Source organism: Anguilla anguilla, chromosome 19, assembly GCF_013347855.1.
Source record: "Anguilla anguilla isolate fAngAng1 chromosome 19, fAngAng1.pri, whole genome shotgun sequence".
NCBI lineage: Eukaryota > Metazoa > Chordata > Actinopteri > Anguilliformes > Anguillidae > Anguilla > Anguilla anguilla.
The window spans coordinates 4,492,736-4,520,208 of NC_049219.1; the positions used below are offsets into that span (position 1 = coordinate 4,492,736).

The 27,473-nt window shown below is 45.1% G+C and overlaps 2 protein-coding genes and 1 long non-coding RNA gene across 3 annotated transcripts in view; all 3 read left to right on the plus strand.

The window, feature by feature from the left end:
* The window catches only part of LOC118219210, a 92,837-nt gene extending 70,854 nt beyond the window's left edge, over positions 1-21,983 (plus strand). The window contains exon 13 of the mRNA XM_035402204.1: positions 21,850-21,983. Coding sequence (XP_035258095.1) covers positions 21,850-21,968 — 119 coding nt within the window. The 3' untranslated portion in view covers positions 21,969-21,983. The remainder of the gene's footprint in view (positions 1-21,849) is intronic.
* LOC118218978 lies at positions 436-2,193 on the plus strand. Its single transcript, XR_004763622.1, has 2 exons — positions 436-975; positions 2,128-2,193. It is a non-coding gene; the product is annotated as an uncharacterized LOC118218978 (long non-coding RNA).
* Positions 16,635-17,669, plus strand: LOC118218949 (Bardet-Biedl syndrome 10 protein homolog). The gene is made up of 2 exons (XM_035401726.1): positions 16,635-16,922; positions 17,590-17,669. Exons 1-2 carry the CDS (start codon positions 16,672-16,674, stop codon positions 17,609-17,611), a joined length of 273 nt encoding a protein of 90 aa, XP_035257617.1. The 5' UTR covers positions 16,635-16,671; the 3' UTR covers positions 17,612-17,669.
* Positions 21,984-27,473: the final 5,490 nt, after the last annotated feature.

Below are 27,473 nucleotides of genomic sequence, written 5' to 3' on the forward strand. Positions count from 1 at the left end.
TCTCTGTAGGGCCGATGCTGCCCCCTGGTGGACAGCACCCCAATTCCTTTCCTGGCATCACATGTTAAACAGGCAAGAGCTTTGAGGATATGCTGTGGGGCACTCATAACAACACCAATTAATGCATTACTAATGAGATGGGAGAAATACCACTGAGGCATAGATGGGTAAAACTTGCTTCGCATAAGTGTATTAAGTTTAACCCTCCTGTTATGTTGCGGGTCAAATTGACTCTTTTTAAAGTTTGAAAATCTAGGAAAAATACTTAAAATTATTTTTTCAGTATGAAACTTCTTCTACTGGCCTTAATTAGTGTAATCAACATTTTAAATGAAAATGGTTCATTTCATGTATTTGCAAACCCCCCCTGTATGGGGATTGACCCGGGAACATTTTTGCTGTACCTAAAAAATGAACAGAACAGGAGGGTTAAATGATCTAGTGTAGATCACCCTGCTAAGCATCCTGTTGAGAACTCATGGGAAGTAGACATGCAAGGGATTAATTGTTAATTCATTGTGCTGCAACATGATGAACAGACAAACCAACTAATAAATAACTCTCCAGTGCTTCCTCAGGCAGTATGTGAGAAGGGCATCCAATTGATCTGGCGTAATCTGAATTATGGAGTGAAACATTCAGGGGAAGAGCCACTTCCTCCAAATGGCTGATCACTACAGGGTCAATCTCTGTGATGCAGCTACCTGGAACAAACTGTCAAGGCATCCACACAAAAGAGCACATAATGAGGACTAGCATTTTCAGCTAGGTCAGCCAGGCTCAAGCCTCTGGCTATCTCTTGCCTGTATAGGAAACAACAGTTTTCCTATTTGGCTCAATTCTGAAAATATAACTAGAACTAGATTAATCATTTTTAATACAAACCATTCACACCTACATCCTAATTATGATTTCACACCATAATGGAATTTCTGGGACGTGCCATTCAGAAACTGACATGGCGAGCTAACCTAAGTTTTACATTACATTACATTACAGGCATTTGGCAGACGCTCTTATCCAGAGCGACGTACAACAAAGTGTATAACCATAACCAGGAACAAGTATGACGAAACCCCTAGAGAGAAGTACCGGTCCAAGTACAGGGAACAACCGCATAGTTCAACTTGGACCCTGATGGTTAAACTGATTAACACTAACAACGAGAACGGCAACAACGCAATCTATGGAAAAATAAAAATAAATAAAAATACAAGTAGTCGTTAAGACAGTTGATGCGCCTAAGTCACCTATGAAACAGCTGCCTAGTTACAACCCTAAGTTTAGTCATTTACAGGGGGGAAGGGAGGGATGGAGAGAGGTGCAGCCTGAAGAGGTGGATCTTCAGTCGTTGTTTGAAATTGTTCAGTCTCAGCTGTTCTGACCTCCACAGGGAGGTCATTCCACCATCGTGGGGCCAGAACAGACAGGAGACGTGTTCTGGAAGTGCAGGTGCGAAGAGGGGGAGGTGCTAGGCGTCCTGAGGTAGCAGAACGGAGGGATCTGGCTGGCATGTAGGGTTTGAATATCTTGTGAAGGTATGCTGGGGCTGATCCCTTGACTGCCTGGTATGCTAGGACCAATGTTTTGAATTTGATGTGAGCTATAACAGGCAGCCAGTGGAGGGTAGTGAGCAGGGGAGTTACGTGGGAGTGTCTGGGGAGGTTGAAGACCAGACGAGCCGCAGCATTCTGAATGAGCTGCAGGGGTCTGGTGGCAGATGCTGGTAGTCCAGCCAGAAGAGAGTTGCAGTAGTCCAGGCGGGATAGAACCATTGCTTGGACCAGGAGCTGGGTTGAGTAGGTGGTGAGAAAGGGGCGGATTCTGCGGATGTTGTATAGGAAAAATCTGCATGCCCGGGTTACTGCTGCAATGTTGTTGGAGAGGGACAGCCTGTTGTCCATCATCACTCCGAGATTCTTGGCGCAGGGTGATGATGTCACTACGGTGTCCCCTAAGGAAATGGAAAAGTCGAGGAGGGGAGAGGATAGAGCAGGAATAAAGATTAGCTCTGTCTTTCCTGGGTTGAGCTTCAGGTGGTGATTGTCCATCCAGCTCTGTATGTCCCTCAGGCAAGCGGAGATGCGGGCAGGGACCTGTGTGTCCGATGGGGAGAAGGAGAGAAAGAGTTTTAATACCTATAAAGGTTCACACAAAGTAAGGTAACTCAATACAGTTTGATGTTTTAGGATACAAACACTGTTTCTAATCTATCTATTGATTACATTTAAATGTTTTTCATAGCCTATTGCCAACTGGTGAAAACTTATCACGATACTGTACATTTGTAGTGCAGTCAGGTTATCCACTAGGTGGAGACCTAGGCTTTTTGAAACAGGATATACCAACCAATGTAAGACGTCAGTGAGGTAGTGAGGTTGCTTGTTCAGGAGATTGAGTGCAGCCATACTGTATGTATACCACAGTTCTTTAAGCTCCAAAGTAAAGTTTATCATAAACTCTTCTATGTGGTCCTGTTCTTTTCCCTTCTGAAGTTATCCCAGCATTATTCTGCAGTTCCCGTTGAATGTCCTCCCTTTTCGATCCTGTTCCCTTGCTCTGTGAGTCTGCGTGCATGTCTTAATCCTGCAGGTGGAGCTGATTGCTCTATCAAAAATATGCAATCAGTTAGTCACGAAAAGACTGTTTATGATTACATACATTTGGATCCTTTGATATGCACACACATTACAGCACCCAAAAAATACTTATGGTAAAACAATGTGCTTACATATCACCAAAACAAACTTTATTTGGCAATGTCTCCCAAAATGTTTATCAAAATCCCTAACCTTTCGTTGGAGAGAAAGCAAGGGCCATAAGAGTGTTTATCCTGAAATACGTCACTCAAGTTGCACTACCTAACCAAAAAAATAAAATCTGTGTTACATTTTGCCCTGCTCTGCCCTACTAACGTAAATGTGGTAAAAAGCAACCGGTGTTAAAGCAAGGCATGTACAGTGAATCTACGTACTCTGGTATCGATCAACCAATGGAAATGTTGTGACACTATGACATATTTGCATTGACGGCCCCCACATTAACATATGGATGAAAAAATACAGAAATAAATACAGAAATATATATATAAGCATAAATTAATCAAAACATAAATAAGGATATAAATATATACAGAAATAAATGAATCAAGCAATAAATAAATATGGAAATGAACATCCACAGAAATGAATGAATCAAGAAATAAATATGGAAATAAATGCAAATACCCATTTGTCAGATTTTGCCTATTAATTTATTTGTACATTCATTAATTTTTACATTTTCTTGCTTTTGTATTTATTTATTTATACATTAATTCATTTATTGAGTCATTTATTTATTTATTATTTTTACATTTTTGGTCCTCCATATACCTGTAGTACCAGTCAATGGCAATAATCAGTTGTGGCGTTTCTCTGCAGCCAGCAGATGGCGCTGCAGTGTATTTCATTTGCCGCCTTGGTTACATTATTAGATGAAGATTGAATGTTTTTAAAATATAAAGATGTTTGTAGACTGAAGGTGAGGTAAAGTACACCATAGTGATCATACTAGTGCAGTTTCTTGTGTTTGCAAATGAAATATGTTTGCAATCATGTTGTTTGCCATGTGATATCATCGCAACATGGAACAGTTTTGTTAATGAAATCCTTGCAGGAAGCCCCCAACCTGGAGTTGAATTGGCTCCTTATTTTTAGTTATTTTTTGTTAATTGAGCCAAGTGATAACCTTTTTTTTGTGGATTAGTCAGAATAATTTATGAACATAATTAATATAAACTCTTCCTGTTTTTGTGTGTACTGTGTACATCCCAGAAATGCACGTACTGTACAAATAGGAATTTCCACATTTATCTGCTGCCAAGGTGCACAGTGTGACAATTAGCAGTGAATTTCAATTGTGTGTGTGTGTCTGTGTGGTGTGTGTGCGCATGTGTGTTGTGTGTTTGTGTGTGTGTGTGTGTGTACATGTGCATGTTTGTGTGTGTGTGTGTGTGTGTGTTTGTGTGTGTGTGTGGTCTCTCCACAGGCTGGGTTGGTGTAATCTCACAGATGGCTGCTGTGATGTTCTGGCCTCAGTCCTGCGTTCTCCTCACTCAGAGCTGAGAGATCTGGAGCTCAGAGACAACGAGCTGCAGGATTCAGGAATGAGAGCGCTCTCTGCTGGACTGGAGGACCCACACTGTAAAGTGCAGAGACTGGGGTGAGTACAAACACAAACCCCTTCAATCAAAAAGGGTTTCAATGTGACACAACACAGCACTAATATTAATAATGACTAAATATAGCACTGATATTACTAATGTTTTTAATGTTGAAATAGACAAGAGAGTTATTTTTCTTCACAGAAATAATGCAACATTTTCCTGTTCTTCCTCTTGGTAGAAACACATTTTAAATCTGACATCAGTTGGAATAAACATATTTTTGAGAAGCGTCAAATCGGTTCTATTCATACATTCTTCAAAATTATGAAAATTAATTGAATCTGTTCAAATTTAGTTTAACTGGTCATTTTCTTAAATAGGCATGATTAATTCCAGAGCCCTGTTATTTTATATTGAGCTGTAGATGGGGTTTGACACACACAGCCCTGTTAGTTTATATTAATGTGCTGTAAAGTAGCACACTGCTATGTGTTTGACACACACAGCCCTGTTAGTTTATATTCATGTGTGTAAGGTGTGTAACACACTGCTATGTGTTTGACACACACAGCCCTGTTAGTTTATATTTATGTGTGTAAGGAGTGTAACACACCGCTATGTGTTTGACACACACAGCCCTGTTAGTTTATATTAATGTGTCTAAGGTGTGTAACACACTGCTATGTGTTTGACTCACACAGCCCTGTTAGTTTATATTAATGTGTGTAAGGTGTGTAACACACTGCTATGTGTTTAACGCACACAGCCCTGTTAGTTTATATTTATGTGTGTAAGGTGTGTAACACACTGCTGTGTGTTTGATACACACAGCCCTGTTAGTTTATATTAATGTGTGTAAGTTGTGTAACACACTGCTATGTGTTTGACACACACAGCCCTGTTAGTTTATATTAATGTGCTGTACGGTGTGTAACACACTTCTATGTGTTTGACACACACAGCCCTGTTAGTTTATATTAATGTGCTGTAAGGTGTGTAACACACTGCTATGTGTTTGACACACATAGCCCTGTTAGTTTATATTAATGTGCTGTAAAGTAGCACACTGCTATGTGTTTGACACACACAGCCCTGTTAGTTTATATTCATGTGTGTAACGTGTGTAACACACTGCTATGTGTTTGACACACACAGCCCTGTTAGTTTATATTTATGTGTGTAAGGAGTGTAACACACCGCTATGTGTTTGACACACACAGCCCTGTTAGTTTATATTAATGTGTCTAAGGTGTGTAACACACTGCTATGTGTTTGACTCACACAGCCCTGTTAGTTTATATTAATGTGTGTAAGGTGTGTAACACACTGCTATGTGTTTGACGCACACAGCCCTGTTAGTTTATATTTATGTGTGTAAGGTGTGTAACACACTGCTGTGTGTTTGATACACACAGCCCTGTTAGTTTATATTAATGTGTGTAAGTTGTGTAACACACTGCTATGTGTTTGACACACACAGCCCTGTTAGTTTATATTAATGTGCTGTACGGTGTGTAACACACTTCTATGTGTTTGACACACACAGCCTTGTTAGTTTATATTAATGTGCTGTAAGGTGTGTAACACACTGCTATGTGTTTGACACACATAGCCCTGTTAGTTTATATTAATGTGCTGTAAGGTGTGTAACACACTGCTATGTGTTTGACACACATAGCCCTGTTAGTTTATATTAATGTGCTGTAAGGTGTGTAACACACTGCTATGTGTTTGACACACATAGCCCTGTTAGTTTATATTAATGTGTGTAAGGTGTGTAACACACTGCTATGTGTTTGACGCACACAGCCCTGTTAGTTTATATTTATGTGTGTAAGGTGTGTAACACACTGCTGTGTGTTTTACACACACAGCCCTGTTAGTTTATATTAATGCATGTAAGGTGTGTGTGTCCTCTCTGCAGGCTGTCAGGCTGTAGAGTCACACAGAGAGGCTGTGATTCTCTGGCTTCATCTCTGTGTTCAAACCCCTCACACCTGAGAGAGCTGGACCTGAGATACAATCACCCAGGAGACTCAGGAGTGAGAGCGCTGTCAGCTGCTAAACTGGACACACTCACACTGCTGTAAGTACAGAGAGTTTCCACAATGCTCCTCACACACACACACACACACACACATACACACACCTGAGAGTGCTGGACCTGAGACACAATCACCCAGGATACTCAGGAGTGAGAGCGTTGTCTGCTGCTAAACTGGACACACTCACACTGCTGTAAGTACAGAGAGTTTCCATAGTGCACCTCACACACACACACAAAAGGAGTTCGATGGGGGCACGGAGGGCACTGTACAAACCAGCGTTACTCAAGAGAGTTGGGGATCTCCTGTGGAGGGTGCTGCATGGGATCACTGCAGTAAATAAGATATGGTTGTTGTAGTTAGGGGTTTGATCAGGGACACAGTGATGGTGGAGTTTCAGTTTTACAAAGCAATGGAGAACCTGATTGTGTTTCAGAGTGTGTGTGTTATAAGGGTGTTTTATGTTCAGTGGAGAGAGGGGAGCTATTTTTGCACATGGAACAGGGTGAGTGAATGGAATAAGTTTCCTTTCTGACAGATTTGTGTTTTTTTCATATGATCATGGTTTTGTGTTTTATTGTGCCTTTGTTTTTATATATGTGATGTCATTGGTGTGTTAAGAGTGGAAATAAAGGATGGTTAAAATTCAGAATTCTGTTCTGCTGTTCTTACAGTGTGGACCATGGAGGAGAGAACAGGACCAAACCAGGACCCAGGAAATGTGAGTCTGTATCGACAGAACACTTTGCATAGATACACACTCTGTGTGTGTGTGTGTGTGTGTGTGTGTGTGAGAGAGAAAGAGAGACTTCTCTCTTACACACACAAACACACAAACAGAAACACACATGTACACAAACACATACACAGAGGTACTATGACAGTCCTTTCTCTCTCACATACATAATAAGGTGAATATTAATAGTGATAATTAATCTCATTAATGTCTCTGGTGTGCAGACGGCTGTCAGCTCACACTGGATCCAAACACAGCGCACAGATTCCTGTCTCTGTCTGAGGGGAACAGGAGGGTGACACACACACCGGGGAGATGGGAGCCATATCCTGATCATCCAGAGAGATTTGAGGACTGGCGCCAGGTTGTGTGCAGAGAGAGTGTGTGTGAGCGCTGTTACTGGGAGGCTGAGTTCAGTGTGTCTGAGGGGGGAGGGGTTTATATAGCAGTGACAGATAAAGGAATCAGCAGGACAGGAGGGGATTCTGACTGTGTGTTTGGAGAGAATAAAAACTCCTGGAGTCTGAGCTGCTTTAAGCCCGGTCACTCTGGTAAACCCAGATACTCTGTCTGTCACAATTATAACCAAACACGCATACCTGCCCCCCCCTACCGCACAGCAGGAGTGTGTGATGATGATGATGATGATGGTAGAGGAGTGTGTGTGTGCAGGGTAGGAGTGTGTGTGGACCGTCCGGCCGGCACTCTGTCCTTCTACAGCGTCTCTGACTCTGACACACTGACCCTCCTGCACAGATTCCACACACACTTCACTCAACACACACCCTTCTGTGCTGGATTTGGAGTGTGTGATGCCTCAGTGTCCCTCTGTCAACTGGAGTAGAGACACACACACACACACACGCATACACACACACACGCACGTGCACGCACACACAAATATGCACGTGCACACACACACACGCATACACACACACACACATGCACGTGCGCGCACACACAAACATGCACATGCACACACGCATAGACACACACACACGTGCGCATACACACTCGCACACATACACGCACACACAAATACATACACTCATGTACACACACACACACACCACATTCATATACCCACTCCACACACACTCCTCACACACTCATATACACATACACACACTCACTCAGATACACATAGACACATACACCCACATACACACATCCACACATCCACACACACCCTTGCTTTCTCACACTCATGCACACGCACTCACAAATACACACACTGAGGTACACTCATGCACACGCACTCACACACCTACGCACGCACACACTCGTGCACACACACTCACACTCTTACACACACATACACACCCTCTCACACCCAATCACTCACACACCCAATCACACACATGCACACACACACCTACACACATGAACACACACAATCTCTCGCACACACGAACAAACACATTCACCAGTGCACTCTCACGCGCACACACACATGCATACATATGTACACACGCTCATAACCGTATGCACACACACACTTTCTCTCTCTCTCATACTCAGTCACTCACACACACACCCTCTCTCTCACACACACACACTCACATCCACACACATTCACACAAACGCACACACACACACACAAACTCATGCACTCACGCACGCACACATACATGCATGCAGAGACACAAACACGTGTCAACACACACATTCACATTCCCATACGCATGCACACACATGTATAAACACACACACATTCACATTCCCATACGCATGCACACACATGTATAAACACACACACATTCACATTCCCATACACATGCACACACATGTATAAACACACACACATTCACATTCCCATACGCATGCACACACATGTATAAACACACACACATTCACATTCCCGTACGCATTCACACACATGTATAAACACACACACATTCACATTCCCATACGCATGCACACACATGTATAAACACACACACATTCTCTTACCTATGCACACACACACTGATGTACACTGATGCACACGCACTCACACACCCACGCACGCACACACTCGTGCACACACACTCACACACACATACACACTCTCTCACACCCAATCACACACATGCACACACACACCTACATGTGGACACACACAATCTCTCGCACACACAAACACACACATTCACCAGTGCACTCTCACGCGCACACGCACATGCATACATATGTACACACGCTCATAACCGTGTGTACACACACTCTCTCTCTCTCTCTCTCATACTCAGTCACTCACACACACACACCCTCTCTCTCACACACACACACTCACATCCACACACATTCACACAAACGCACGCACACACACACATACATGCCTGCAGAGACACAAACACGTGTCAATACACACACTTCTCAGTGTCCCTCTGCTAACTGGAGTAGAGACACACACACATGCGCGCACACACAAACATGCACACACACATACACACACACACACAGATATATATATGTATATGCACACTCATGTACACACACACACACACACACAAATATACACACACACACCTATATACACACACACACTCATATACACGTACACACACACTCAATCACACACTCACACATATATACACACACACTCATATGCACCTAGACTCACACACCTACACACCCTCTCTCACACCCAGTCACACACACACACACACACACACACCCGCTCTCTCTTACATACACTCCATCATATACACACATACTGTCACACACACCCTTTCTCTCTCAGTCATGCACACGCACTCACACTCATGTTTACTCATGCACACGCACTCACACACCTACGCATGCACACTCTCACACCCAGTCACTCACACACACCTACACACGGACACACACAATCTCATGCACACACACACACGCGCATGCAAACATACACACGCTCATACCTGTATGCACACATACACAATTTTTCTCTCACTCACACACTCACATACAGTATACGGACACACACATTCACAAACGCACGCACACACACACACTCATGCACTCACGCACAAACATAAACGTGTCAACACACACACACTCTCATTCCCACACGTACGCATGCACACACATGTATAAACACACACATTCTCTTACCCATACGCACACACACACATACTCATGCACTCGCACATGCACACACATGCATACACATACATGTGTGCACACACCATATACACATGTATACACAAACATTCTGACACCCATACACACACACACACACACACACGTATAAACATACACACATACACATACATACACTCATTCTCTTGCACGCACACACACTCAAATACACAGTCACACACACATTCACACAAACGCACGCACACACACTTTCTCTTACCCATACACACACACAATCCGGGCACACACATACTCATGCACTCACACACATAAACACACGTTCACATCCACAGTCACTCCCACAAACGTACACATGTATGCACACACATTCACAAATTCACGCACACACACTCTCACCCAATCACACACACACACACACACACACATCGACACACTTGCAACCATTCCTTGACCAATGCCTTACCAGTGCAATTTCAGCTGTGCCCAATATTATATATATATAACCTCAGTACAGCCTAACCCCTGTACATAAGAGTATTATCTTTTAGCAGTTCAGGTTAAGCACTTGCTGTCTAAATCTGATATTTTTTTACATTTTAATACATTTATATTTCAAATGTTCAAGGTGTGTTTATGTACTTTTGATTATTAAAACATTAATATAACATTGAGAGTAATAATGCCAAAAGATGGCAGGGTAAAATGTTTTTGAAGTAATAATTCTATCTCCTGTATCTGCATCTTTTTTTAAAGAATCCAGTGGCAAACTCCTCCACTTAAATGTGCATTTTACTAGTTTTTACCGTTGCTTTCATTCATTTTCACAAGAGTTCCAATGTGCAAATTTCTGTTGGCAAATGCAGCTGATAGGGAGAATGCAGAATGATCACTGCAGTGTACTTATTTCCTTTCATTACTGTAAACAATGATGGATTGAGTTTCCTTATTAATTCTTTAGGATTTTTTTTTGTGCTTTAATTTTCTGTATTTTCAGACAATAATATGCAATGATTAAACCTGAATTATTAAAATATCAAATGTTTTGCTGTTGTGATTTATTATTGTGTGATGTATTGAACTCCTGTGACACAGTAGTACTTATTTCATATTCTGTATGGGATTATGTTTGGGCTCAATTTGAGTAGATCAGCATGGGGCTAAAATCTGCAGTTGAAGCAATGACATTCATCTACAGTAGTGGAAATAAAATCCATTATAAGAGAAGTTGTGTAGTGTCTGATGAATGCTTGCTTCTGTTGCTGTAGTGTAACCACAACTCAATACATTTTGAAAAGGCACTGCTTGTCTATTGAGCTGGTATGTTTATGTTACCTCTCAAAGAAATGGTTTTCCTGTAGGTTTGACCTGGATCTGCTGCACATCAGTTGAATGGATTAGACCACTAAGCCAAAACCAGGGCAGAAGTGTGGTTTGCATGACATCCAGTCTCTGAGATGTTCCTGAGACCCTACATTTTTTCTCATTTTTTCAGATGCATTTCTGATATCTGCCATCACACATTACAAATGCATTACAGTATGTTATGATTGCTTTGGCTCAATGTGGAAAACTCAATTTGCCAGACTGACTGGCAAAATTCAAGATGTTTGCAATTCTGTCTCATCACTTCCAGCAACATTGCCCAGGTGAGTCGCATTGCAGCACGATTGGTATTCCTGTGGCAATGTCTGTTCTGTCTGTTCTGATAATGTGATTTTTCTTATATCAGATAAGACCTGCTGGTGCAAGTTTGTAATGTTGCATTTGTATGTGTTATTTTTACTGTTTACATGTCAAATGTCTAGAGTGTAAATGTTTCTGTTTAAATGATTGGTTGAATAACACATATCACCGCTATTTTCACCGACCATGTTAAACGTACTCACTCAGCTCCAAGGGCATGCTGATGTTAAACCCATATTCCAATCTGTTTGAAATGACACAAATTCTGCCTAGTCTGTTCAAACATCAGACATTTTTTTAACTCTACATATTGTTTATGCCCTGCACCTGAACAAATTAGATGTGCCCATTCTACTGTACCATCTCCTTTGTAAGCTAAGAAGTTCCTTTCAGCTGACTACATCAGAATCTGTACTACTGGCGTTTTATGAGAGCTGAAAATGTACAACATTGTTAATCAGAAATGATATCTGGGTGGGTAAATTGGTGGATATGCTGTAGAACATAGTTTGTCATTGATTTATAAATATACCAGTATATCCTGGGCTTTCACTGATGGTTTAATTGTGGTACATATAGCAGTGGCCTGATATGCATTCTATGTTTGCAGTTTGCTTCTACCTGACTGCTTCCCCTCAGCTGGGAAACAGGGGGGCACAACCCCCCCAGCAGGGAAACAAGGGGGCACAACCCCCCCAGCAGGAAAACAGAGGGGTACAACCCCCCCAGCAGGGATACAGAGGGGCACAACCCCCCCAGCAGGGAAACAGAGGGGCACAACCCCTCCAGCAGGGATACAGAGGGGTACAACCCCCCAGCAGGGAAACAGAGGGGCACAACCCCCCCAGCAGGGAAACAGAGGGACAAAACCCCCCCAGCAGGGAAGCAGAGGGGCACAACCCCCCCAGCAGGAAAACAGAGGAGTATAACCCCCCCAGCAGGGAAACGGAGGGGCACAACCCCCCCAGCAGGGAAACAGAGGGGCACAACCCCCCCCATCAGGGAAACAGAGGGACACAACCCCCCCCAGCAGGGAAACAGAGGGACACAGAAGACTCTGGGTCATCCCACCATGGATGGCGCAGGAGAGGTAGCAGGTTTTAACAGTTTGCTAAGGTGGTCTGGGAGGATGGACAGCGTGGGAAAGTGTGGAGGACCGATCGCTCATTGGGTCAGACTGGTGGAAGATACCACAAGCCAGGCTTAGCTTCCTGATCAGGGCCAATTATGACACCCTGCCTTCTCCTCAGAACCTGCGCTAATGGTTTGGTGCGAATGAGACCGTCCGCTCTGTACTGCACCCAAACGAGGCCTCCGGCACATTCTGTCAGACTGTGAGACGGCTCCAGCACAGGGACACAGAGCAGGCCTCCAGCACAGGGACACAGAGTAGGCCTCCAGCACAGGGACACAGAGCAGGCCTCCAGCACAGGGACACAGAGCAGGTCTATCAGGCTGTTAGACGGCTCCTGCACAGGGACATAGAGCTGACTTCCAGCACAGGGACAGAGAGTAGGCCTCCGGCACAGGGACACAGAGCAGGCCTCCAGCGCAGGGACACAGAGCAGGCCTCCAGCGCAGGGACACAGAGCAGGCCTCCAGCACAGGGACACAGAGCAGGCCTCCGGCACAGGGACACAGAGCAGGCCTCCGGCATGTTCTGTCAGACTGTGAGACGGCTCCAGCACAGGGACACAGAGCAGGCCTCCAGCACAGGGACACAGAGCAGGCCTCCAGCGCAGGGACACAGAGCAGGCCTCCGGCACGTTCTGTCAGGCTGTGAGACGGCTCCAGCACAGGGGTGCTACAGGTGGAGGTATGACCAGCTGCTGCGGAAGCTTCTGGAATTACTAGAGACCAGCAGACAGGAGGCAAACAGAGACGCCTCTCCTGTGAAAGAGCATCAAACCCACTTTGTGAGGCAAGCAGAGGGAGGGGGGACTGTTGGACACAAAGGTGGGAGTAGAGCCCTGGTTCCAGGCAGAGGGTGGAGCATGCGTGTAGATCTCAATCCACAACTCCATTTCCCAAATGAAATCAGCACAGCGTTCCTGTGGCCTAACATGGAGACATGGTCCACTCGGGCGAAGGTGGTGCTCCTTATATGGAGACATGGTCTACTCGGGTGAAGGTGGTGCTCCTTATATGGAGACGTGTTCTACTCGGGCGAAGGTGGTGCTCCTTATATGGAGACGTGGTCCTCTCGGGTGAAGGTGGTGCTCCTTATGGAGCTCACCCTCCCATGGGAGGAGGGGGCAGAAGCAGCCTATGAGCGGAAACGCCTGAAGTACTCCGACCTGGCAGCGGAGTGTGAGAGTGTAAGGAGTGTAAGGAGGTCGGTTAGAGAGCGACAGTATATCCAGTGGAGGTGGGACGCTGGGGGTTCACCCGCCAGTCAGTGCTCTACCTTCTGGAGAACACGGGCATGGCAGGGGCAAGGCTGAGGAGGGCAGCTAGAGGGCTGGCCGAGGAAGCAGAGAAGGGGGGCTGGCTCAGAGAGGGGGGGGGAGAGTCGGCAAACACCCACTGCACCCAAAACAACAGCAGAGGGTGGCAGCTGGCCTTCTGGATCAGTTTGAGCCTCTTTGTGTTCCTGGAGTAGAGGCTCCCAGCCCAGCACACACAGGTGTAGAACAGGACACCGGCCACAATGATCTGGTAGAACATGGCCAGCATCCTGCTACACACACCGAAGGAGCGTAGCCTCCCCAGAAAGAAAAGCATTCAGTCTAGTAGGGCCTCCAAAGACACAAACCACAGTATCAAACCATCTATCTATATGATCGGGTGAGCATGGTGTATATTTGTTTGTGTGCGTGTGTGTGCATATTGTGCATGTGCGTGCATATGTGTGTATTGATGCGCTGTGTACGTGCTCTGTGTGTACAATATAACAAAATGAGCATCTTCAGTGTATCAACCAGTGCAGTGTTTCTTTGAAATTGCACCGCCATCCTCATGCTAAATGGAATTTAATAAAACCATTATGTGCCGTGGCAGGAGCTTGAAATAGTCGAAAATATCAGAGTATTTACTTTTGCTATTGTACTGGAATACTGGAAACACAAAGTGGATGCTTTCTGCCATCCGGTGGTCTTGTGACGCTACTACAAGGGGCTGAACTCCAGAGGGTGAGACTCAAGGCTGAAGTTGGGAGTTTCCAAATCGTTGACTGCTTACTCCAGTTCCCTCTGTCTATAACATTTTTTGTAAAGATCTGAAACTAGGCCCTAATTTTTTTTTTTTTTTTACAATTGAGCACACACTTCTTAACCTTTTTCTGTCTAAACTAAATATAAATTAAATTTATGAAATGAAATCAAACATTCTATTATTGATGGCCATTATCAAAGGCAAACTCAATGTAGACAGATAGGGCTGGCAGTAGCAGCGCCGCAGCAGCAGCGCTGGCGGTGTGGACACACACATGCATGCGAGCCGCAGCAGTTCGGCGAGGTAGCCGTCACGCGCAGGCGAGGTAAGCGGTGTAGACCAGGCGTAAGGCAGTGCAGTGTGGGGCCACATAGCTCAGGAGCTAAGAGTGGTTGTCTGGCAGCCGGACGGTTACCAGTTTGATCCCCCGCCCTGGGCGTGTCGAAGTGTCCCTGAGCAAGACACCTAACCCCTAATTGCTCCCAACGAGCTGATTGGTACTTTTGCATGGCAGCCTTTCACCGTTGGTGTGTGAGTGTGTGTGTGAATGGGTGAATGAGAGGCGTCAATTGTAAAGCGCTTTGGATGAAAGCGCTATAGAAATGCAGTCCATTTACCAGAAGGCAGCTGTGATGAACACGATGCACCTAATAATCGTGTGCACCCCCAGCCTCTGGCAAAACAGTCACATGTTAACCCTCATGCTGATATTAATATATAATGTAAACATATGATATAATTAATATAATATATAATATTATTATATTCAATAATAAATTATTATAGATAATTATTATAGATATCAATACATTATTATAGGAAATTATTATATTTAATAATAGAGTTTAAGGTTAGAGTTTAATATTTGTATTTAATTAATTCCTTAATTTATTATTTGTTTATTATTATTATTATTATTATTATTAATAACCCGCCATCAGACCCCTGCAGCTCATCCAGAATGCCGCAGCTCGTCTGGTCTACAACCTCCCCAGACATTCCCATGTCACCCCCCTGCTCACTGACCTCCACTGGCTGCCTCTTATGGCTCGCATCAAATTTAAGACTTCGGTGCTTGCATACCAGGCAGCTAAGGGGTCAGCACCAGGATACATCCAGAGGATCATCAGACCCTACACACCAGCCAGACCTCTCCGTTCTGCCACCTCTGGACGCTTGGCACCTCCCCCTCTTCGTGTCTGTACTTCCCGTTCGCGTCTGCTGTCTGTTCTGGCCCCTCGCTGGTGGAATGACCTTCCCGTGGCGGTCAGAACAGCAGAGAATCTGATTACCTTCAAGCGCAGACTAAAGACTCATCTCTTCAGGCTGCACCTCTCCCCACCCCTCCCTAGCCTCTAGTTTAGCTCAATGTACCTAGTTAGGCTAATGCGATCATGTTAGTTTTGTATTTGGCAGGATTGTTTTGTCTGATTCTGATTAGGCAAATGTGATTTCAGTGCTAGTTTTGTACTTGGCAGGATTGTTTGTTTGCTGAACAGGTTACCCTACAGGGTTGGAGTCCTGCATTTCAGTTTGAGTACGCTGTGTCTGTGTTGGAAATGCACCGTGTGCATTTCAGTTTGAGTACGCTGTGTCTGTGTGGGAAATGTACCGTGTGCATTTCAGATTGAGTACGCTGTGTCTGTGTGGGAAATGCACTGTGTGCATTTCAGATTGAGTACGCTGTGTCTGTGTGGGAAATGCACCGTGTGCATTTCAGATTGAGTACGCTGTGTCTGTGTGGGAAATAGACCGTGTGCATTTCAGATTGAGTACGCTGTGTCTGTGTGGGAAATGCACCGTGTGCATTTCAGATTGAGTACGCTGTGTCTGTGTTGGAAATGCAGCTCAGTGATTGCGCCCTGTGTGTACAGCAGGCCCCTGTTAAAGGCAGTGTGGAGATGAAGGGGGTGCAGAGGATGGAGTTGGGGACCCTGCTGCAGGTCACCCAGGCCTTGGAGGCGGTGGTGGGCCCGTGCTTCGGTCCGTCCGGGGGCCAGGTCCTCTTCACCCGCGACTCTGGAGAGGTCCTCATCACCAGGGATGGCCGCAGGATCCTTACCTTGCTTCGGCTTGACCATCCCGTTGCCAGGTAACAGGCCCCAGAACCTGTTCTCCCTCTTACTGAAACACAGCACAGCCAACAACCTGGGGCTTCTTCCATTCCTCCAGCCCAGAAAACGGTTTTTCACCACTACGTCTTACTGCAGTATGGACAGTTCGATGTTGGGGATGTGACGTTTGCACTATAAATGAGAAACGAAAGTATACAAGTGGAAAAAGCTGTTTGAGTAACAGTGTGTAAATCACTGTGTGAGTGACTGTGTAAATCATACTGTGAGTAACAGTGTGCAAATAATACTGTGAGTATCAGTGTGTAATTCATACTGTGTGATTAGCAATGTTTATGAGTAACTGTGTGAATCATACTGTGTGAGTAACAGTGTGTAAATAATACTGCGCAATTAGCAATGTGTATGAGTAACTGCAATTCATTCTGTATGAGTAACTGTGTAAATCATACTGGATGAGTAATGGTGAGTAAAAGACTATGGATAGAGATGTGTGTGCTGATAATGGTGTTGTGTTGTGCCTGTGACAGAGTCCTGGTGGGATGTGTATCAGCACACTGTAAGATCACGGGTGATGGAGCCAAGTCCTTCCTTCTCCTGCTGGGGGCGCTTCTGCGGGGTATCCACGGCGACCATCTCCACGGCATTCAGGCCCGCCGCGTGGCTCACATTCTGCTTTCCTTCCAGACGCTCGTTTTGGATGGCGTGATCGGGCAGGGCCTCGCCCCTCGCGCCCTGTCCCTTCTCCAGGACCCCGCCCACCTGCGCCCGCTCACGGACGCCTACTTCCGGGGAAAGACGGCGAGCTCCCACTGGGGGGTCCTGAGCCAGACGGCCTGCGAGTTCTACCGCAGGTGGCGGTGTGAGCAGGACTGCACCGGCGTGACCCTGATCGCCCGCCACTTCGCCGCGCTCCACACGCCCGTACCAGGCCTGCCCGTGAGCCGGTCCCGGGTCCTCCAGGGCCTGGTGATCCACAGAGACTTTGCGGTGCGTTGCCCTGGCGACGGGCCGCTCCGAGCGCTGGCCACAAGCGTGCCGCTCCAGTCCCCTCTGGCGCCCCCTGGCGTCTCTCTGAACCTGGCGAGCGCGGCGCAGGCGCAGAGGTGCTGCGGCGGGGTGGGCGGGAGGGCAGAGCGGGGCGTGGCCTGCCTGCGCAGGCTGAGGGTGGGGCTGCTGCTCTCGGCAGCGAAGCAGTCGGAGCTGGCGCTGGACCTCGCTCGGCGGGCCGGCCTGTCCGTGGTGGAGTGCGTGGACAGTGACGAGCTGGCGCTGTTCTGTCGGCTGGCGGGGGCGGAGCTCTTTGCCGACCCCGGTGACTGGAGCCTGATTGGAGAGGAGCACGTTGCCACGGTGACATTCTGCAAGCCCGTGGTGCTGGGTCCCGACAGGTTGGCCCACGTGGGCTTCCCAGAGGGGCGGGGCTTGGCACCGCACTGCCTGGTTCTGTGCGGGCCCAGTCCCGGCCTGGCGGAGCAGTGCAGCACGGCCTTCTGCGGACTGTTCCGGATGCTTCAGCGCGTGTACGAGCCTGTCCTGTCGCGTCACGCACAGGGTCCTGTCCAATCACATCACCCGCAGGGCAGGGAGGAGGACAGTGAGAACGTAGCTCATTACATGGTCAAACAACCCGGCCTACACAATGGCACAAGGTTAGATAGAGCACCCGCCAGCATGAGGGACAATGCCCACCTGAGCACTGACAGCACAGAGGCTGGAGGGCCACAGGCCATTATTGGGGACCCAAACAGGGGTGAGGGGCCACAGGCCCTTATTAGGGACTCAAACAGGGGTGAGGGGACACAGGCCCTTATTAGGGACCCAAACAAGGGTGAGGGGCCACTGTGTGCAGGCCAAAGCCAAAATCCTGACAGCACAGAGCCCGAAGCAGAACCTGAACATCCAATTCCGGACTGGCTACGAAATGGCAAGGCATCAGGAGAGCGGCCCGGCGTCCATTTTGGGGAAGGGAAAGAAGGAGCATTGGGGACCCGTACCCGAGAAACAGGCCCCGCCTCTTCAGGTGTCCTAATAGAGGCAGGCAGCGTGCTACCAGCAGGGGGCGCGTTTGAGTTCGTACTGCACCACTGCCTCCTGCAGCAGGCCTCCCAGCGGCGCTGCCCCGACCTGCGCGCGGCCTGCCGGCTGGTGGCGGGGGCCGTACTGAGCGTGCCCAGGCGGCTGTACCCCGGCCCACGCTTCCTGGATGCCCGGTCACACTTCCTCAGGGCCTCTGGGGCCGCCCCCCCCAGCTGGAGGGTTCGGGGGCTGGAGTCCCTGGCCTGTAAATACCAGCTCCTCCTCTCCGTCCTGCACACTGCGTCAAGCCTGCTGTCCATGGACCTCATCCTTCACACCCACATCCGCAGCCAGGCGGAACACAGCCAGGAGGAGGAAGAGGAGGCAGAAGAGTAGAAATGTTCTGTCAATCCTGTTTTTCATTATGCACAAATTTGAATGGCTGTATGTATTTATACAAGTTCCAGGTCCTCCCATGTGATAGTATATTCATACCTTAAGTATGTGAAATTGGGGCGGCAGGTATGCCATCCTGCGAAATTACGCCTTGGTGGGGTGGCATGCCCCATACATATACAGCACCGAGAGTTTGGCACTTTTCAAGGTTTCCTTGCAGAAATAACCACAATGACCACAGACACTCAACCCTTAAAAACATTCATTTCTGTACCTTCTGACCTCACACGTCCACAAAATAAAGCCCCAGACTTAGTGGATTTTGCGTTTTCTTCTTCCTGCCTGATTACATCATCACAGATGCACCAGAATAGGTTGCCTCATTGGACATACATACAGGTGCATACGCTTAAAAGACCAAAAATTTGCAGCCCCATCATCTGTTTTCCTCGTAGCTCACTGGGTAGCACATTTGCCAATGGAACATTATGGACGAGTGACAGACGCAGGTTCAAATCCCCCCTCAGACTCAAGCAAACCTCTAACTCATTAAACTGGCTGGTTGGCTAACTAAAAATAAAACATTTAAACTATTGTTTTTGCATCGGTTATGTCTTTGCGGGAAACATATTTCTGAAATCCAAATAAAATACACCCGCCTTCTGCATTTTCACCGAGTTTAATGTTAGCTACCTTGTTAACAAGATGACAGACCGAGTGTATTATGTGTGGAGATACAGACGCCTCTGAAATTAAGTACAATCTGTGTTGCAATTCAGTATAGAAACTGGCGCAAGATAATGACTTCCTCACACCAGGTATATCGATTTTCTTTAAGTCAGAATGGTTCACGTTCACTGTTGCGCCTGTACTGATGACTACTTTTTAACTACTGTAGCTGCCCACATTTCTAAATTAATGTTATCTAGCCCTATAGATCCTCTGCCAATGTACAAACAATTAGTAGGTCTGTTCTGTACAATAGCCCATTAAAAAACACTTCAGTCTAAAAAATATGACCTACACCATTTGCACTAATGACCTGCTGACAGTTCTTTGTATGTGTGAGTAACTTGCTGGTTGAGGAACTGTGCTTGCATCCTAAAGGTTTCAGGTTCGATTTCTAGGTAGGACACGGCTGTTATAGCGTAAGCAGAATACTTCACCTGAATTGCTTCAGTATGTAGACAGCTGTATAAATTGACACTATGTAAAAATACCAAATATAGTGTGAAATTGCTCTAAATAATGGCGTGTGGTAAAAATGGTTGTAATATCTGGAGTATTTTAAAAGGGTTCTGTAGTTACGATTGTTGTCACTGATTATTTTTCCTCCCTGACAGTTAATTTTCTGCCCCATCCCACATCTTCATAGAAGTGCAAGAGAGAGTGTATGTGTGTGTGGGTTCGTGCGTGTGTGTGTGGGCACATCTGTGTGTGTGCGCAGATGCGCACCTGGATTACACCTCTCTGCCCCTGTACCGGACATTTTATGACTACCCTGTACCGACCCTTTATTCTGGGCCATCATCACCGCTGTGCCTCCTGTTTATACTCTGTATAATTACCACTGAGGCCACTGGTTAGGCAGTATTTATATTACCTATATTCTTACAGTTCTTATAATTACACTTATACTGCATTATTTATATTTATCACTGCTTTTATTGTGCTTTTATTCTGTTTTTATGTTTCGGGACTGTGTTGTATTTTGTGTTAGCACCTTGGACCCTGAGGAACGACATTTCGTTCCCGTATACTATGTATGTGGAAATGACAATTAAACTTTAAACTTGTTTGTGCGCATTTCTGTGCTTTTTTTGTGCGCGCACGCATGCGCATCTGTGTGTACGTGTGCATGTATGCGTGTAAGCGTGCGTTTGTGCGTATGCGCATCTCTGTGTGTGCGTGTGCATGTATGCATGCATGCGTGCGTTTCTGAGGGATTGCTGGAATGCAGGCATTTAGCAGAAACTTGTCCAGAGCAACTTCAACACACAACCTACATTTTTTTATATATACTGCCTTCCAGAATTATTTTTACACTTGATAAAAGTGAACAAAGAAGGCTCTATAAATAAGCAAGCAATGAGCTATGTGTATAACATGTTTAAAAACGGGGGTATTTTCTTCAAAATAATAATAATAATAATAATTATTATTATTATATATATATATATAATAATTATTATTATATACTGTGTTGTGTGGTTGTAGTAGAATGGATTAGAATGTGTTGTGTGATTGTAGTAGAATGAAATAGAATGTTGTATGATTGTAGTAGAATGAATTAGAATGTGTTGTGTGGTCGTAGTAGAAGATATTAGAATGTGCTGTGTGATTGTAGTTGAATGGATTAGAATGTGTTGTGTGATTGGAGCAGAATGAATTAGAATGTGTTGTGTGATTGTAGTAGAATGGATTAGAATGTGTTGTGTGATTGTAGTAGAATGGATTAGAATGTGTTGTGTGATTTTACTAGAATGGATTAGAATGTGTTGTGTGATTGGTTGCTTTTCTCACTCCTTGCAGGGCCTGGAGCCCAGATCATGCTATCAGTGGCCGGAGGATTGATTGGCCTCTTTTTTCTGACAGCACTGGGTGTGCGTGCAGCACACGCTATAACACAGCGCAACTCCGGACATCAATAAAGTGTGTATACCTGCACTGTTTAGTCCGTCCTCTCTGTGCTACTGTACAAACAGCACTGTGTCCTTATTCTCCCTGTGTAGCTGTGTACAGACAGCACTGTGTCCTTATTCTCTCTGTGTAACTGTGTACAGACAGCTCTGTGTCCTTATTCTCCCTGTGTAACTGTGTACAGACAGTACTGTGTCCTTATTCTCTCTGTGTAACTGTGTACAGGCAGCACAGTGTTCTTATTCTCTCTGTGTAACTGTGTACAAACAGCACTGTGTCCTTATTCTCTTGTGTAACTGTGTACAGACAGCACTGTGTCCTTATTCTCCCTGTGTAACTGTGTACAGACAGCACAGTGTTCTTATTCTCTCTGTGTAACTGTGTACAAACAGCACTGTGTCCTTATTCTCCCTGTGTAACTGTGTACAGACAGCACTGTGTCCTTATTCTCTCTGTGTAACTGTGTACAGACAGCACTGTGTCCTTATTCTCTCTGTGTAACTGTGTACAGACAGCACTGTGTCCATATTCTCTGTGTAACTGTGTACAAACAGCACTGTGTCCTTATTCTCTCTGTGCAACTCAGTACAGACAGCACTGTGTCCGTACTCTCTGTGTAACTGTGTACAAACAGCACTGTGTTCTTATTCCCTTGTAACTGTGTACAGACAGCACTGTGTCCTTATTCTCTCTGTGTAAGTGTGTACAAACAGGCACTGTTTCAAACACTGCAATCTAGAGATAAGGAGGGCATCTGATTTTGGTGTCCTCCCCTCTAACTGACTGTCTGTTTGTGTTCCAACCTTTATACGCTGTAACTTTGGCAGTGCGCCACCATGACATTGCTGTTCAATGCGTGAAATTTTTTGGTCAAACTTGTCCGTGGTTTTACAGAAGATATTGTAGCCAATTAAGTGAACGTGCAGATGGTACATCATAATGCAGTGTATATGTTCGGTGAACGCTGGATAGATGTGGTTGTTGATAAGTAATAGACAAATATTAGTGAGCAAAATAGCACAGTTCAGAAACTTGCTTCCAGTGGGGCTTGAACTAAGGACCCTGTAATCCATAGACCATGACATTGACCACTCAGCCAAAGGAACTCGCTGCTGAGATTGGAAATGTTTTAGAGTAAAAAGATATGTCTATTTTGCGTGTGTATTTGAGATTTTGATTGGATTGTGTAGGTGAAGGATTGGCTGGTGTTGGTAAAATGTCCAATGGGGAGACATTTTGTGGGTGGGCTAGGTGGCAGGAAGCAGGAGGAGGAGAAGGAGAAAACGCAAATCCCCTTAGTTTGGGGCTTTATTGTGTGGACGTGTGAAGTTGTTTACGAATTCTGTCTGTTGAAATGGGGTCAGAATGTACAGAAATTAATGTTTTTAAGGGCTGAGTGTCTATGGCTGTTGTGGTTATTTTTGTGGGGAACCCTGAAAAGTGCCAAACTCTCAGTGGTGTATAGGTATGGGGCATGCCGCCCCGCCAAGGTGTAACTTGGCGGGATGGCATACCTGCCATCCCAATGAAGAAAGAAAAATAAAAATGTAGCTAGCTATAGGTTATTTCTAGGACATTTTATTTTCTTAGTGTGAGCAAGGTTATTTGATTAGCTATAAATGGCCAGAGTTCAATCCAGATAGCTAGTTACAAAGGATCATTCAGATAAATTAAAGGCATTAATATATTAAACTCATATAAAACAAGCTATTTATAATGCCAAAGAAAATACACTTAAAGGTTAAAAATATATTTACCTTGTTGCTCCTGGTGTAAATTAAGAACAGTTCCTCAGATTAGATCGTCTACTGTAATTTAAACCGGTGAACGTTAGTTGGCTACCTTGTTTGAAGCTGATTTAACTAAGGTAACACTGTAAAAATGAATATTTCTTTACATTTGGTAACGTTACCATACTTATCCATAGCTTGTCGTAACTTTTTCCCAGTTATGATTCAGTTAAATTTGCGGTTATCTTTACCTATCGACGCAGGAAAATAAAACAGCGATTTACCTCATTCAATATTTGCGCGTCTCTCAGCCCGAGAGACTCGAGCAAGGGATTGGTCTTGGTAGACATACGCGCTCTGATTGGCTATCCCCTTCAATTCATTGGTAGATTCTTGGTAGCGAACGGGGATTTGATTGGATCTCTCTACCAACAATTACAGAGACTCACGGCTTCCTCGGGGTGCCTTTAGAACTGACCTATTTTGGCCGGACCGCAACAGCGGGGCCAGCCCTACAAACGCGAATGTCTGTGACTGACTGACTGACTGATTGATAAAGTTACACCGCGCCTGTCTGTGACGTCGGCCGGTTCGGTCCACTAGGTTTTAACCTGGTCTTGTTATACGGTCTATCGGTGGCACCCATTTGAGTTATGTGTAATCTAATTGAGCTCATTTTTTCTGGAAAATATACACTCAATTCAACTTTTTTCTTAAGTTATTACTACTACTACTACTACTACTACTACTAGATTCTAGATTAAAAACGCACCTCTATGCTCAGGCTTACAATCAGTTGTAGTCTGGAGACAGGGTGCGAGAAGCCTGTAGTCATAGAGCTTTGTAGGTGGCAATCCTTTCCTTACTGTCACCTGTCAATCAGCTGTGACCCGACTTTACATGGGCTGGCTCTTGATAGGCGGGTATGGTTGTCTACCCCTCATGACTGCATGGGCTCTCCATCCCTGTCCTAGTAGATATGCAGCCATATTCTACTCCTGGCGGGGTCCCCCCCAGTACATACCACTGCCACTTTACTCACTGTCTGCTATATTGCAAATTCCCTAATTGCCGTTTCCACCCTCTTCCCCACGCTGCCGGCGGGGCTCTTGCCCCAACCCTCGAGAGTGCTTCGAGAGTCGTCTGGTCTCCCCCACCTCTGCGGTCCAGCCTCTCCTTCGTCATTGCCTCCACCCTGCCCACATCTGCCGCCACCTGCTGTTCCCCATCACCGCCACCCGGCCCCACCCATCACCTGAGCCACATCACATATCATATCTTGTGCATAAACTGGCTGACATGCTGGTCACCAGTCGGCACCCTGAGCCGACCAGAGGAGGATGGGTTTCCCCCTTGAGCCTGGTTCCTTCCAAGGTTTCTCCCCATCTGCCACAGGGAGTTTTTCCTTGCCACTGTTGCCTTAGGCTTGCTCCTGTGGGGGTTTAGGCTACTGGTTTTCTGTAAAGCGTATTGTGACAACTGTTGTAAAATACGCTATACAAATAAAATTTGATTTAATTTGATTGATACTACTAATAATAATAATAGTAATAATCTTAAAAATAATTTGTTTTTAATGACATTTAATGTGATATACATTTGATGGTAGGCCTACCATAATGTGAAGGCATTCAAAACTTGACAACCTTTTATAAAACCTATTAAAGAAACCACCACTAGATGGAGCCACATGCTCAATAGTCACTGAAGTCAGCATTCAGATTATGGCTAATGTTTCTCAGTTTGACAGTTGCTTTTGCAATCAAATGTCTTCATCTGCATATGAATTGGTTCAAGTAGCTTAATAGCAATCTTATCTTACTGTAAAATATTGTCTCGCAGTTATGTCAAGTTATATATTTCTACTTTCAAAAATAAAACTGGAACTCACTCAGACACCAGAGAGCCATCAGGCACCAGCCACGCCTAATACCAGCTGATCTGGCTGCTCCAGCTGTCTGTGTCACATTGGGCTGCCTGTGTAGCATCCCTGCATATTGTATACTCCTGTGCTACTACTACTGTGACATTTGCAATGTTTATAACTTTCTATTGTCTGCGTCTGTGATGCCCTTTAACATAACACAGTGCTGCAATCCACATTTCTCTACAGGGACAATAAAGTCAAGTCAAGTTCAGTAGAGATGGCTTATATGAAATCCACTGTATTTTCCATGTGCAAGTAATTTCTGTCACAAAGGTCACATAAGTATTTATCTATAACCTTTATATGTATAGGAAAAACTAGTTTTAAGTGCATCAAGTTAAGGCCATTTTAGAAAGTGCCATGCGATTTCTGAAAACATTTTAAGAACATTATACATACTCTCCACACTGGAAGAAATCTTGTGCATGTAGAGGCATTGTTATGGGCTCTGTTGTGGAGTTTCATGATTTTCCTCCATGATCAGCCGGTCTCACTTTGCAAGTCTGCTAGATGACTTGCTATATGTGAGAAGGAATCTGAATAAGATCATCTAGAAATTGTGTATATGAAAATAAGCTCCATATTATAATTGTGGGTGTTACAATGGTCATGTGCGGTCACTCTGCACAACAGAACTGAACAATGCCTTTAGCATCAGGTTTCTGGGGAGCTTATGATATGCCTGCTCGTAGGATAAAAAGTCAGATTATTAAAATATGAATAAAATCCAACCGGTTTATGAGTGAAGACCACACAGCACCGAGTGCCCCCGAAAGTACAGGAAGCATAGATAAACCCTTCAGACGTGGCCTTAAAACCATTTGAGCATAGATTTTGTACATGAGATGTGATGCACAAGTCAGCATGTGCCTGTTTACTCTGTACATTCAGATCAACCAGCCTGAGTCCATGTTCAGAGCAGGAACGCTGTAATGTGTGTGTGCTTACACGCCGATATGAATCATCACTCCTAAGAGACAAGCAGGATGGCTGTAGGATGGTGTTAACTCTGCTCCTGTTGTCTGTCATCCACGTTAGCCAGGGGGAATCCCCTGGAAACCAGCTACGACGCCGGGAAACCCCCTTGAAACCGATGTCAGATCAGGGAGTCGCAGACAAGCAAATTCATTACAAACTACAAATTTATTCAATCAATTACTCATTCAGTTGTCTGGTCGGGACCACAAGCCGGACATGTACAAATAATTTAAGAAACGGAACCCTATTTGTTCGCAGCGTCAGTGTGTGCACTGAGTCGAGGAAGGATTACTACTCTACAGGATTCCAAAGAAAAACTGCCACGTTATAGGGTAATAATGGGAGGAAACAATATTTACGACAACGTTATCACTGTCTTTGTCGTCTCCAATCATGAAAGTCAACCACCTAAGCTACTGCTGTAAGCAACCCAAACTCCAACTAACAGTTCTAGTATACAGTTTAACTTGTAGGCTACAGTTGAGGCCAAAAGTTTACATGCACCTCGGCTAAAGACATTCAAACTCAATTTTTCACAACTCCACACATTTCATGTTACCATGCATTTCCTGTGTTAAGTCAATTAGGATATCTACTTTATTTTCATAAGAGGTAATTTCAAAATAATAGCTAAGAGACTTATTTCAGCTTGTATGTACTATATCAGATTTTCAGTGGGTCAAAAGTTTACAAACACTTATATTTGGTGGCATTGCCTTTTAATTGCTTAACTTAATCAAACACTTGGGGTAAGCTTCCACAGGCTTCTCACAATACTTTGCCAGAATTTTTGCTCTTTCCTCCTGACAGAACTGGTGTAACTCAGTCAGGTTTGTGGGCCTCCTTGCTCAGACACGCTTTTTCAGTGCAGTCCACAAGTT